Genomic DNA, 13167 nt, shown 5'->3' on the forward strand with positions numbered 1-13167 from the left:
GTTTCTAAAAAGTTTCTGTCTATGTGGGGTGGATGCGATCCTTCTTGGTGAACTAATACCTTATTCTGCTTACAGAACAGGCAAATCCCTATGATACCATACATCACAGTTTGCAACCTCTTACCATTCATAACAGGCCCGCAGTTAAGGGCCTGGGAGGGAGTTGTGGAACTGTGCACTCCCTCCCCTTACTCAAACAAATCCCTTTATGTATGGTCACAACTGTCATGCAATTCCAGATTCATTTCTTTTAAAAAATAATTACATGCTTGCATTAGGATGCAGAATCAGGTCGTTTATGAGACATCAGGCTAAATATAAGCTGCATAAAGACATTTATAAATCACTGCACTTGTAATTAAAATTAAAGTGACAAACCATGACCTGTCATCTATGGATGATATCCAACTGAGTCATACTCAGAAGGCTATACTTAAACTCCATTCATTTTAACGGGTCTGTGCTGAGTATGACTAACATTGGGTATCACCATGTGAGTGGTATTCAATGTAGCACTAAGGTGAACATTCTTCCCCTCTCCTCCCCCTCATGCCCCTTAAATCTGTTCTGAGTTTCCCCCTAGCCCTCTGGGTTCTGCTAGGAGTAATCCTTGCATTCACACAATTATTTAGCTGAATACTACCCTATGTTTTTTAAAAATTCATCAACAATCTCTCTCCCCCATAACTAAAATATTAGTACATACCACTAGCTTCAGATTTGTCTTTAAGAATTTTGTAGACATTACAAACATAACTAAGAAACAGACTAATTATTTATATACAAATGCTGAACAGGGTATTTGCAGAAGTTTTTTTTTAAAATAATATTGTCAAACCTGATTAGTTTCACTTACCTCAATTCAGTTATCGTGGCTGTATAAATAGCTCCAAATTCCAGCTGATAGTCCTGCTACAAAAAATAAACAAACAACAACTATTCATTTATCTAAATTAGTTCTGCAAACCCAAGGGGTCAAGTGTGTGATATGGCACAGGGCTTGTTGTTCAAAGAAAAATGCAAAGTTTGCATCAGGCACTAACAAGCCCTTTCACTCATTTACTGTAGCTCTGTGGATCCTGGCCACCATATTTTACTTAAATAGCTCACCCTATACAAAGGAATTAAGCCAGCAAAAGTAGTTGCACCTACGTAAGAGACGGATCTTGGCCCCTGAAGGATGCAAAAAAAGAGTGATGCATAATATATAAACGTTATCAAAATATGCCCTTACATCATCTTTGCAGATTTCAGTAATAAATTCTTGTGCTTCATGCATAGCAGCTGGCGTTGGAGCAAATACAGAAAATGTCTCTTCATCCATTTGGCTAACAGTTACCCCTGTAGGATACAAACATGCACAAAAGTAACTTTGGTTTTATCATCAGATTGGTTTCATATGGTAACTGTTAAGTAATTTCACACACTAGTGTGAGAAGCAAGTACAGTAGGGCCCCGTTATACAGAGGGTTCCGTTCCAGACCCCCGCCGTAAAGCGGAAAACGCCGTAAAGCGGAACCCCATTGACTTTAATGGGCCGCGTCGCGCAAAAATGACGCGAAAATGGCGCAAAACGGGAAAAAACCCTTTAAAATGGAAAACAAAAGCTGCCTTATCAGCGGAACGCCTTAAAGCGGAACGCTGTAAAGCAGGGCCCTACTGTAGTGAGAACATATCTAAATATCTTACGTATCAATAGGCTGAGAACAGGTTATGTGGGAGTGCACCCCCTTCTCCCTGCACCAGGAATATCCAAATGGATAATAATGGCTAATAACAATCCAATATTATTAGATGGATAATATCCAAATCTCTTACATATTATCAACAGGCTGAGAACAGGCTATGAGGGAGTGCACCCCCTTCCCTCTACACCAGAAACAGGCAGATTATAGGCTTGTTGGACACACTTTGTTTTCTTTTTTTAAGACCTCCAAGATCTACCAACCAGAGCCAGGTACAAAAGACAGACAGAATTAAAGAGGTGGGTGTCTCTGATCACATTCTGAGCCTAGGAATTTGTTCTCAGTACCAGAACTGAACTGAACTCATGACCCTTTCATAGAAAAAGAAACTCCTGGTTATCCCAAGTTTTCTTCATCTCAGGACCCTAAAATGTTCATGGGAAAGGCAATTTCCATGCTGCTTTTGATGAACAACTGGGAGTTGGAAGCCCTTGCCAATCTACTGTAAATCACCCAGAGATCTACCAGTAGATCCTGATACACCTTCTACCCATCTCTGCTCTACAGCATGATTTCCCCTCCACACTGTTCACTATAATTACACAAATACTACCCTGGCCTCCCATCTGAATTTGAAGCCAACTAGCCTAATGAAATCCTGGCTGGTATTAGTTGATGTTAAGGTCGATGTCAGGAAGTGAAAGGTAGAGAACATTTTTATGTGACAAGGGGAGAGTCACACAATGGGCACACACATTCCATAGCCTACTCCTTATTGGGTTGTCTCATCTGCACTAGCCCACAATCCTTTTGTACCAAGACAAAGAACACATACCGCCACCAGAAAATGGAAATCTTTTATTTGTTCACTACTTTCAGCCTGCATTGTCAACTGTACAATGCAATATAACATGGGAAAGGACATGGTATTTCATGGATTTTACATGGAAAGAGAATTATGGTATATGTCTGCTAAGGCAGCGATGCCCTTATAGTTGCAAAAAGTTGGCCAGGTGTAGGCAATCTGTTTTTGGACCCCACCTCCCATCAGCCCAAGCCAATGTGGCCAATGGTCAGGGATGATGGGAGATGCAGTCCAACAATATTTAAAAGGCATCACATTGGTCACCCCTGAAGTTGGGAGACCCTTTAGATGCTATAGCGCACTCTATTTCCACCACACACACTGACTATGTGCTGCCATAGAAAATAAATCAGATTATTTATTTATTTATTTTATTCAGCTTATATCCCGCCTGACTAGCAAACAGCTCTCTGGGCGGCAAACATAGAAACATATACAATAATAAAATTACAAGATCAATATAACAAATACAAAAGTACATCATCTACAATACCAATTACAACATTTACATAAATAACTTAGATTAAAATGCCTCATTTACATGTTACATCCTATAGCTCTGTGCTGGATGTTACATCCTTTATAGCCCTCTGTCAGCATCATAGCTCCCTGTTGGTGGTGAACATACTGTAGAAGAAAGGAGCGGGGCCACCCCCAACTAGACCCTCCCCTGATGTCTGCACACACATTCCTTCCCTACAGATTTAGGGAAGAAATGTGTGACAATGTGGGGCAAAGATTGTGACAGCCTTGCTCTCTTGTTTATCAACACAGGTGCCACGACACTCATGAAGGGCTTCTGGGCCGGCATTTCTAGAGGTGTTCTCCGGGCAGCAATTTACAAATGTCTGAGATGACAGGAACATAATATGGCAAACTTACATCTAAAAGCAAGAAAGTCTCACCAGTTTCAGCTTGAAGTTTCTTTAAATTGTAGCCTCCGGGGCCAACAAATCTTGCCCTTTTTGACAATGGCACCTGAATAGTTTCTGAAATGCAAAGAGTTTAAGTGAGAAGTGTGTTAGAGTAATATGATCAAGGTTTTTTTTGCCTAATATTTTCCCCCTGGTACCATATATAAATATGTTAGTATTTAGAAAACTTGAGATAGTGGCTTGGACCCCAAGTTCCTTTTCTCCAATGGGAGACAAGTCCCATCAATGGGAGTTTCCTACTAGTGGAAGAGGGGAGGTGACCTCTAATTCCCCCCTTTCCCCGCAGCCCTTTCTATCCCACAAAAAATCACTCCAGAGGGTTGGGGACCCTCCAGAACAGTGACGAGGCCTGCAGGAGGCATCAGCAAAAGCTGCCTTCCTTTCTTCCGGCAGTGGAATTCTATGTTAAGATCAAAAGTCCTTCCATGAATATAAGGAAAATCCCATCTGTGAACAGAAGGATCCAAGTTATTATCTTAAAAATTAACTTTTCAGCTGTCATAGAGAGAAGTTAATAAAAACCATTAGTCACAAAAATTGTGGAGGGGAGCACCTGTGAAATCCGAAATAAAGTATGAACAAATTTACTCACAATTTACAAATGCTTATTTCCTGACTGGTCACCTGGGAGTGATTCTTACTTGCCACAGGTAACCAGCCAAGCTGATGTTTACAAACAAGTCTTACTACCTTTTGTGCACACAAGGAAGATCTGTTGTACTCATCAACAACACAAACACAATCAAGGCAGATGCCCTTCTAAAAATAATTAAGCTAAACACAATCCCAGTAAAATTTCTTTTAAATAAAGTTACACATCCTTTACAATACAGGAAGTTGGCTTAAATATTTCTGTTTCAAATTCTGGATCCATCTCTGGCTCAATTAACTACAAGGAATCCCATTTTTGTGCCATTATGTATGTCTGAATCTGTTTCTCTCTTCTGCTTTCCCTTCCCTCTTTCGGCTGCTCCTCCACCCCACTTCTCTCACTTTAAAAAAAAAATTAAAATACAGTGGTGGTACCACCGCACCACAATCTCAATTGTCCTTATCAGCTCATTCCGACATGAAGATTGGTGTCAATTATACATGCATTCATTTAGAAACTCATTAACCTGGCCAGCCTCCATTCATGTTTCCTCCCCACCTCACCCACCCCCAAAAATAAAGCAACCAGGAGTAGCCACCAGGCCAAGTCACATGAGAGACAGATATAAATATCTCCCCAGGAAGGCCTGCCAAGTGCCAGCTTTGATGTACTTTTGGCACCAGACAAAGATGTTTTTGTTTTCCTGGATGTTTGGGCAGCACCTACGATTGGATGCTTGTCTTGTTTTGGTGTTCATCTTAGGTTGGTGGGCTGGTTATGATAGGGATGAACCCTTCAATGATATTGCATTGTGGGTATGTTTTTAACATGCTTGTTTTTGTGTTTTTGCTTTGCGTGTAAATCGTTTTGGGACTTTTTGTAGTGGGAAACAATATATAAATTTAATCAACCTAAACCCATATCTACAGTAAGTAGGAATCAACACTGAGAGAAGACAATTGACATGAGAGATAGGCTATTGCTGACAGCTAGGGGGTCTATTCTTCCCTATCAACTGCTATCTTCAGAAGGCATGTTTTATACATCTGTGAAAACTGTTGCCCTCCAAGTCTACTCTCCACCCCCACCTCCAAAAACACACATAGTTAGATATTATATTACCTACAAGGGGTCCATTCTCTTTTCTGCTTGCTCTGGGTTTTGCAATTGTTTTGTTCATAATTTGCAAGATTTCTCTTTTTGCCACTATGGGGAAAACACACACACACTCCAGTTTAAATATACAACATACATGTTAAATGTTTTTGTTTTTAAAAATCCTGTTTGGTGACAAGGAACCTTTCTTCCTTTCATAATGCTTCTAACATGACCAACCAAGCAAACCTGTATACAGCGCCACAGCAAGGGTTTGAAACACTTTTGTGTAGCTGTATTGTTCAACAAAAAGCAAAACTGTTTCAGTTTTATGCTTCATGAAGACATTCAGGACAGCAGATCTTTAAAAGCTCTACATCTACCCCCAGGTGAAAAATTTTACATTTCAGAAAGCTTAAACTACTGTGCAATAAGGAACACTTATTCCATTCTCTTTTGTGTTGTAAGCTTCTGTTGGCATCAGGCTGACTGCTTTTTAAGCTGATTCTTGGAATACAAGAATACAATACCCTGTGTAATCACAGTTTCACCACCACTTAAACAACAGGCCATCAGATGTTACCTGGACAGAAACACAGAAAAAAAAAACCCTACATTTATTTCAACGATTTCTTCTCTTAGAATTAGTCCCATTTGGCCACATAGAACTATTTATTTAAGGCACTGCATTTTCTACAATCAGGCTAGCAGATGTGAATAAAGCAAAATTGCTTTGCTAAGAGAAAGGATAGAGCACCAGCTTCAGCCTCAGCCCTTCAGATGCTGCTGAACTAGAGCTCCCGTGAGCCCAGCCAGCATGGCCAACGGCCAGGGATAATAAGAACTATATTTCAGCAACATATGGAGGGCCCAAGGTTCCCCATACCTGGTTTAGGCAAATAGCATTGAAGCAGATGATCAAACTCTGAATCCACAAGGTGATTTCCCCATATCAGCCTTCACCAATCTGGTACCCTCCAGATGTTTTGGACTACAACTCCCATGAGGCTGATGGGAGTTGTAGTCCAGAACATCTGGAGGACACAAGGTAGGCAAAGGCTGCCCCATATGAAGTTTGGTTTGCAACTTTTAATCATTTTTAAATGGCAGATCAAATGGCTAAAGCGTTAAGCTGATTAATCAGTGTGGCTGTAACTTAAAGGCACTCTTAGTTACTTTTTAATGCCTATTTTGCTTTACGGGTGTTACTGGAAAAAAGAATGAAAAAATATGAAAAGGAAAATATAGAAGCTGGACTTTCCTCCTAGCAATGAATGGTTTGTCGAAGCCAAGCTCATGCTTCATTAGGACACAAACTGAGGTTTCATAGTATGCAATTTAATTTAAATTTAGTTGATCACTCAGTTTGCTTAAAGCAGGGGTGGTGGCTAACCTGTGGTTGTACACATGTTGCTGGACTGCAGCTCCCATCAGCCCAAGCCAGCATGGCCATGGTCAGGAATGATGGGAGTTATAGTTCAGCATCATCTGGAGAGTCACATAATTCCCCACTCTGGTTTAAAGGTAAGTGATCAATCAATTAATTTTTTTTCAACAGGTTGACAAATTTAAAACGAAGGGGAAAGACTCTGAGCATTACCATACAGTTCTTTTATTTTTGAGGTTTTGTCCAAGGAGTACCTTGGCTCTAAACAAATATATATGTTAAAATGTCTTGCAGATCTTTTCCAATTACTTTCCTATTTAAGAGCCTTTGGTACAACATCCATGAATATTGCATGTACTTCAGATAGAAGCTCTTTGAATGATGTTAATGAGGTTAATAACCACACAAACTTGCTGACTTTCTTATATAAAAAAAGATCTGCGTATCATCAATCAGAGTAACTTTTAAATATTGGGGGGGGGCAGAGAGACAATCAATATTGTCTCACTTCTACCTAAGCAACAAATCTGCATAAGATGCCACACAATTTATCAAGTGCAAGTTTTTTCCCCACACATCAAAATTATTCCTATCATGCTGCTGAATTTTCTATCTTTGCTACACAGGAGGAAGATACAGACAATTTAGTAAGTCTAGAAGGGACATGACTTCACAAAGTTTGAGGCTCAATAATTTTGTGGTATACAGAACATCTCGGGCATTCCTGGAAATAAGGATGCTCCTATGCATATCCCAAAGATCACTGTTAAAGCCCTTACTCCCATAAACTGTGTGTTGATTTACTCTACCTGACCTTCAGTGATTTAAAAAGTCACAATAGTGTTTGTACTTTTTACTAAAGCCTAATTCTTTGACAACATGCTACCACGGTTAAAATATGTATTGAAGGTACCCACAGTATGATATGGCAGGATTTGAAATGTCTGGTGCCTTAGTCCTCATGTGCACAAGATGCATAGTATACCCCCAGAAATGTAGGTCTTAGGGCCTCCATAGAGGGAGCTTGAACCCAGAAGAATAATAGCTCTAGCAATTCACACCAACGATTTTAACAAGGCATCCTCAAAAGGCAAAAGATAGAGACAAAACCAGGACAGCGATTTATTAATGTATTATTTGTACTTATAGTACAAGGTGTACTTCACCAAATGGTCCTAAGCCGTTACAAAACTACTAAAATCATAATATAAATCCACAAAAACAACCAGATGCATAGTGATGGCAGATATCCACTCAGTCAAAGTCATGGGTAAAGAGGTGCATCTTGACCACTTGTTGGAAAGCACATGGTGATGGCGCAAGACATACTTCAGAGGGAAAGTCATTCCACATGCCGGTGGTGGACTGGGCCAGAGGCAAGAGCAGACAGAGCAACAGACATGACTTTTACCTTTGTACAGTACGCTGCATGTCAGCCAAACAAAAGTCAGAGGTACCCCCAGCCCCCTCTGACCTTTGTCCAGGTAAGCAAGATTCACTCACAGTTGAAGGACACATTCAAGTTGGGCAAAAGCAAGCATTTAAGAAAACTGCAGGGAAGTGAGCTGTGTGGCCTGAGGATAATCCCAAGGGCCAGAAAAAAAGAGGTCTGGAGGGTCTCATTCAGCCCCAGGGCCCAAGGCTCGGCACCTCTGGTATAAAAGGGCTGCCGGCATGTATTCCATTACTGTAGGTGTAAAAGTGCTCTTATTTAGAAGCTGTCATGGTAAAAGAGTGCCAGCAAAATATAACAGAGAAGCAGAGTCTAGAAAGACACATTAAGGTGGACATTAATGCAGATTTATAACGAACCTCGGTGTTAACTGATTATCCATTTTATGGAACACTATCAAAGCAGCAAGGAAATAAGCCAAAAATGAAACACGGTTGGCTCCATACTCACCTGTGGCTTGCTGAATAGCTTCCATGACAATTTTTAGAGGTATTCCTGGTAGCTTGATATCAGCCTAATAATGCACAAATGAAAGGTTAAAATCACTTAAGTATAACAGCAGCAGCATTTTTCTGGGATGGGTTTTTTGTGTGTGCAATTAAGAGGACTGGAGGAGGATACCTGTAAGGCAGTTATTCCTTTATTCGTTCCAGCCATTTTGAAGTCCATATCGCCATTATAATCCTCTATTCCCTGCAAAACAATAAATACATTTCAATGGTCTTCCAGGACTGCTGAGGTTCCACACAGACCAAAAAACCCTTACATTCCAGCCCTGAATGTATTAGACGGACACTTCTACTGGAATCAGTGAATTAATTCCTTCATAATTGCTGCAAGTCTTGAAGTATATGCTGGCAACATCTCTCCACAGTGGGGACAAGTCTCAGGATCCTCCAGCAGAACTCCCAAATTATTATTTCATGGTTTCCTTGGAGTAAGTCAAGTAAGGGCTTTTTGTTGCTTGGTATAACTAGAGTGAATACAACTGCACTACACCCTTAAACTGATTTTAAGCCAGTGAAGGGGCTAAGAATTCTTTTAGAGAACACTAATTCAATATATTTTATTTATTACATTTATGTACTGCCGGATAGCCAAAGCTCTTTGGGCGGTTTACAAAAATTAACAACATTTTAAAAACAGATTCCAGATATGCAATTATTATTATTATTATAGCAATTCACATATATACCTCCTGAGATGCCAAGGCTAATGTGAGTTCTGTTGAAGATGGGGAAAATTTGCATCGACAGCAGATTTCACACATTTGCCTGCCAATATATATATAAAGCCAAATGAGGTGCTGGGTACAACAGCCCATCAAATTATAATTCCCTAGTTGAGAATTGTGCACATAAACTAAGAAAGTGTTAAGGTGGCTCTTATGCATTCTCCACTACCAGCTGGAAAGTAACAGTTAACAATGGGCATTTTTATAATGCTTCTATAGTATCCAAAGCACTTCAACAAGAGAATATTTTAACCTTGTAAGATAGGTCTAAGTTATTTTATCCTCATGTTGCACATGGAAAGGATGGAAGAGGAAATATGATTGTTTGTCTGCCCTAAGGACATTCAGTGAATTGATGACAGTGGGGAGGTTCAAACTGGGGATTTCCTGAATCAAGCCTCTTAACCCTCCTGCTATCATTGTGAATTTGTGTAGAATTTGTACAAGTCACAAATCTGCTGAGTAATTTTGAATAACAGGTCTTCTAAACAGATCTGCTGAATAATTTTGACAGGTTTAAGCTACTTTTTTTATATTGCGAGACAGACTCAACTAGAAACTCTCACCAGAATGTCTGTTAGCAAACGATAATCCTCAATGTCTCCATTTCCCTCAGAATTATTCCTGGTAACCAAACCTACAGCAACACCTGCAACAGGGGATGATATTGGGACTCCTAACAATGAAAGAGAAATGGGTTATGATACCGCTTCCATCACCCTCCAATGCATAAATGCATCCAAACTATGAATTCATCTTTGTGAATCTTATGGTCTATATACCTGCATCCATCAATGCTAAACTCCCACCACAAGCAGAAGCCATTGACGATGACCCTAGAGACAAAAGTCATATGGTTATGCTAATAATCTTTTTTTCAGTAGCCAGTATCTTGATAAAAAAAATGATCTGCATATAAATAAATAACACAACAGAAATTCACAAGTGTTTGTCATCTTATGTTTTATATGCCTCCCAGACAAACAAGCTTCCCTTTCTAGATACAAGGAGCACTGCTATTTCACAACTCTGTTGCAGTTCAGAAACTTCAACTAAGTTTCTGCAACAGTAAATGGACTAGAGAAGTGGGAAGGGGAATGAAGGGCCCTTAATGAAACCCACAAACTCTTGCCTGAAGACTTTAGCCAAATCATAACCCCTTGTGCCTTGTAAAAAAAGTAGGTAAGCGGGTCAACACAAAAACTTAAGAGGGCTGGGGCCCATCTTTGCCCTTCCCACTATGCAGTGGTAACAGCCCTGCCAGTTTTCAGAGGGGTGCAGCCCTCCCCCACTTTTGCAAATAAATTCTTAGCAATAGTTAAAGAAGCTAACTACCGTTTGACTCCAGTACTTCTGAAGTGACCCTTATCGTGAAAGGGAATTTGCTGGGAATCACTGGCTTCAAAGCTTTCTCTGCGAGTGCACCTACAAGTAAAAAAGAAAAGAATGCCATGAATACAAGGAGTATTTTAGTTTCAGTGTAAATATTCAGCTTCTTTAGTTTTCACTCACCATGGCCAAGTTCTCTTCTATTTACACCAGTAATTTTGCCAATCTCATTAGTTGCATATGGAGGAAACTACAAAAATTTCATATATGAAAAGTGGAAAAAGTCAGTATAAAATGTTTTTCTGACAGTTAGCATTCATTTTAAGGCAAAGGATCATGAAATTCACCCCAAAGGATAAAAATATGCAGATACAATGAGCCGCTTGTAGATCTATTAATATGCTGCCCTTTGAAATCATCTTCTGCCATATTTTAAGTTGTTCACTTTCATAGTCATTATGAAAACAGTATGATCTTTTAAAAATAATCTATCAGTCTAATCCTTATGCAGTTATATTCACCTAAACCTACTGAAATCAATGATCTTAGGTAGAACAGATTGAATATTTACATTATAAATAACAATAAAGACTGACATTTTAGTTAAAATTCCTTTACTTGAAATAAACTTTGATTAAAAGTGTTACACCGCCCTGTGAAAATGGGAGTTTGAATTAATGGATAATTTTTACACTTTTGGGGATTTTGTTTCAAAGTATGAAATATGTTTTTTGAGATCTCTATTGAAACTCCCCAGTATTTTAAAACATGATTTAACTGAACCAGCGGCTTAATGCTTAAGTTCAATCAGTTTTCATACCTTTCTGAAGGTCCAATACTTGGAAGATTAATGTATTTCACTGTCACCATAATTTTGATAATCTAAGAGCTAATTCACAAATTGCCCTCTAAATAAGAGGGTATGTGAAATCAAGAATTCTAATGGAACAGGTTCCTTTTCACAAGTGGATTATATAGGCTGCAGCCACAAAGCATATTCAGCAATCATGCATCTGGCTCTATCCTCCAAATCAGACTGATCCCGCTGCTATTTTTTAAATTTTATTTTTATCACTCCTACGCCCTACCTTTCCTCCAAGGAGTTCAAAGTGGCATACATGGTTCTTTAGTCCTCACAAAAACTTCAGGCTGAGAGACAATGACTGGCCCCAAGTCACCCAGTGAGCTTCATGGCTGAGTGGAAAATCGAACCCTGGCCTCCAAGGTCCTAGCCCATTACACCGCTCAACATCTAGTGTTCTCCAGAAGTCTCTCTCTCACACACACTGGTGGTAGCTGCTCTTTTAAGCAGAGAAACAGGCAGACTTGCTTCCACCTGCTACAAGATGTTAGAAGAAGCAGCTGTTCTCCCATTTGTCTGCTTAGGGAGAGCAAAGTAAACAGTGAACACAGCTGGGGCAGAAGGAACAGCAGAAGCAACTGGAGTTCTTCCTTGCAAAAATGCGTAAGAGGTCAAGGGGTGAGCAAGGAGTAGCTTGCTTTTTTCAAAGACCAATGCTAGCGGGGGGGGGGGCAGGGACAAGGCTTTGTTTATGGTACTTATTTAGCCACTTTTTTCTTTAAAAAAGCATTATAATCACAAGACAGTTAAAAATACAACATAATCAGCATAGTACAATTCTAGACAACTCCTCAGTGCACCTTAAAATCACAACACAGATGAACCAATGACAATTATATGTCAACATACAGCTAGTCTCCCTATAGGAATCCCAGAGCAGCCCCTATGCAGCTTTTGGACCCTAGGAACAGGTTTTTGCTATAAAGGAAGGTTTCCCTTAAAAATTGCAATGTGGAAATCAGCACTATTTTCACAGTAATTATGTCTGATGATTAAGTGCAGGTGCTTTTTAAAAATTTCAACTGAAACAAAGCAAATCATACCTCATAATGGAGCATGAAGTTTTTCTCTTTTATTCCACTAAAAATAGAAACAAGTGTTACATAGAACTAAATGAGCAACAAGTAATTTACCTACATTGGCAATACCTTGAAGCTTCCATCTATTCTGTCCTCTCTCTTGAATATGTTGAGTACAGAGAAGGGGCAAGACATGACCTGGGCATATCTCTCCCAGGCCACGAAAGCGTGCAAATTCCTTGAAATTTCTAGAAGGCACCCTTGATTCAAGTACCATCTAGTCATATTGTTACATCAGCTAGGAAACAAAGCAGAGCCTTTTTTTTGTAATTGCTAATATGCTATGAGATGCTTGCCCAAGGGCCTGCCTGCCCCTACCAGAGCTTAGAGAGCAATCTGAGGATACAGTATGCTGTTATACGGTTAAAGCCATCTGAGCCCAGTTCATGCTTCATTGAGAAACTGGATGAGGCAACTTTATATACACATATATTATGAATATAACACACTGTTTGCAAGATATTAGAGCCCACAACTAATTAAAGAATTTCTTTTTGGTTAATTGTTTGTCTTTTACCCATGTATGCGTATTGGAAAGCCATGCTATATATATATATATATTTTGCAATACTGCAGAACAGATGAGGCAGCCTTTGTTAGATTGTTTCTTACTAGTTGTTAAAGCAAAACTCATATTTCAGTAGCATCTCT

The 13167-nt window shown here is 39.5% G+C and overlaps 1 protein-coding gene across 2 annotated transcripts in view; it reads right to left on the reverse strand.

Moving 5' to 3' along the window:
* PNPT1 (polyribonucleotide nucleotidyltransferase 1) overlaps positions 1-13167 on the reverse strand; it is an 80039-nt gene that overhangs the window by 32710 nt on the left and 34162 nt on the right. For both annotated transcript variants that reach the window (XM_061625762.1, XM_061625761.1), the window contains exons 15-25: positions 12481-12517; positions 10759-10825; positions 10582-10671; positions 10029-10082; positions 9813-9922; positions 8634-8705; positions 8463-8526; positions 5200-5283; positions 3456-3539; positions 1235-1341; positions 857-912 (exon numbers count right to left, since the gene is read on the reverse strand). In XM_061625762.1, the coding sequence (XP_061481746.1) occupies positions 857-912; positions 1235-1341; positions 3456-3539; positions 5200-5283; positions 8463-8526; positions 8634-8705; positions 9813-9922; positions 10029-10082; positions 10582-10671; positions 10759-10825; positions 12481-12517 (825 nt within the window). The remainder of the gene's footprint in view (positions 1-856; positions 913-1234; positions 1342-3455; positions 3540-5199; positions 5284-8462; positions 8527-8633; positions 8706-9812; positions 9923-10028; positions 10083-10581; positions 10672-10758; positions 10826-12480; positions 12518-13167) is intronic.

This window comes from Rhineura floridana, chromosome 4, assembly GCF_030035675.1.
Source record: "Rhineura floridana isolate rRhiFlo1 chromosome 4, rRhiFlo1.hap2, whole genome shotgun sequence".
Taxonomy (NCBI): Eukaryota; Metazoa; Chordata; class Lepidosauria; order Squamata; family Rhineuridae; genus Rhineura; species Rhineura floridana.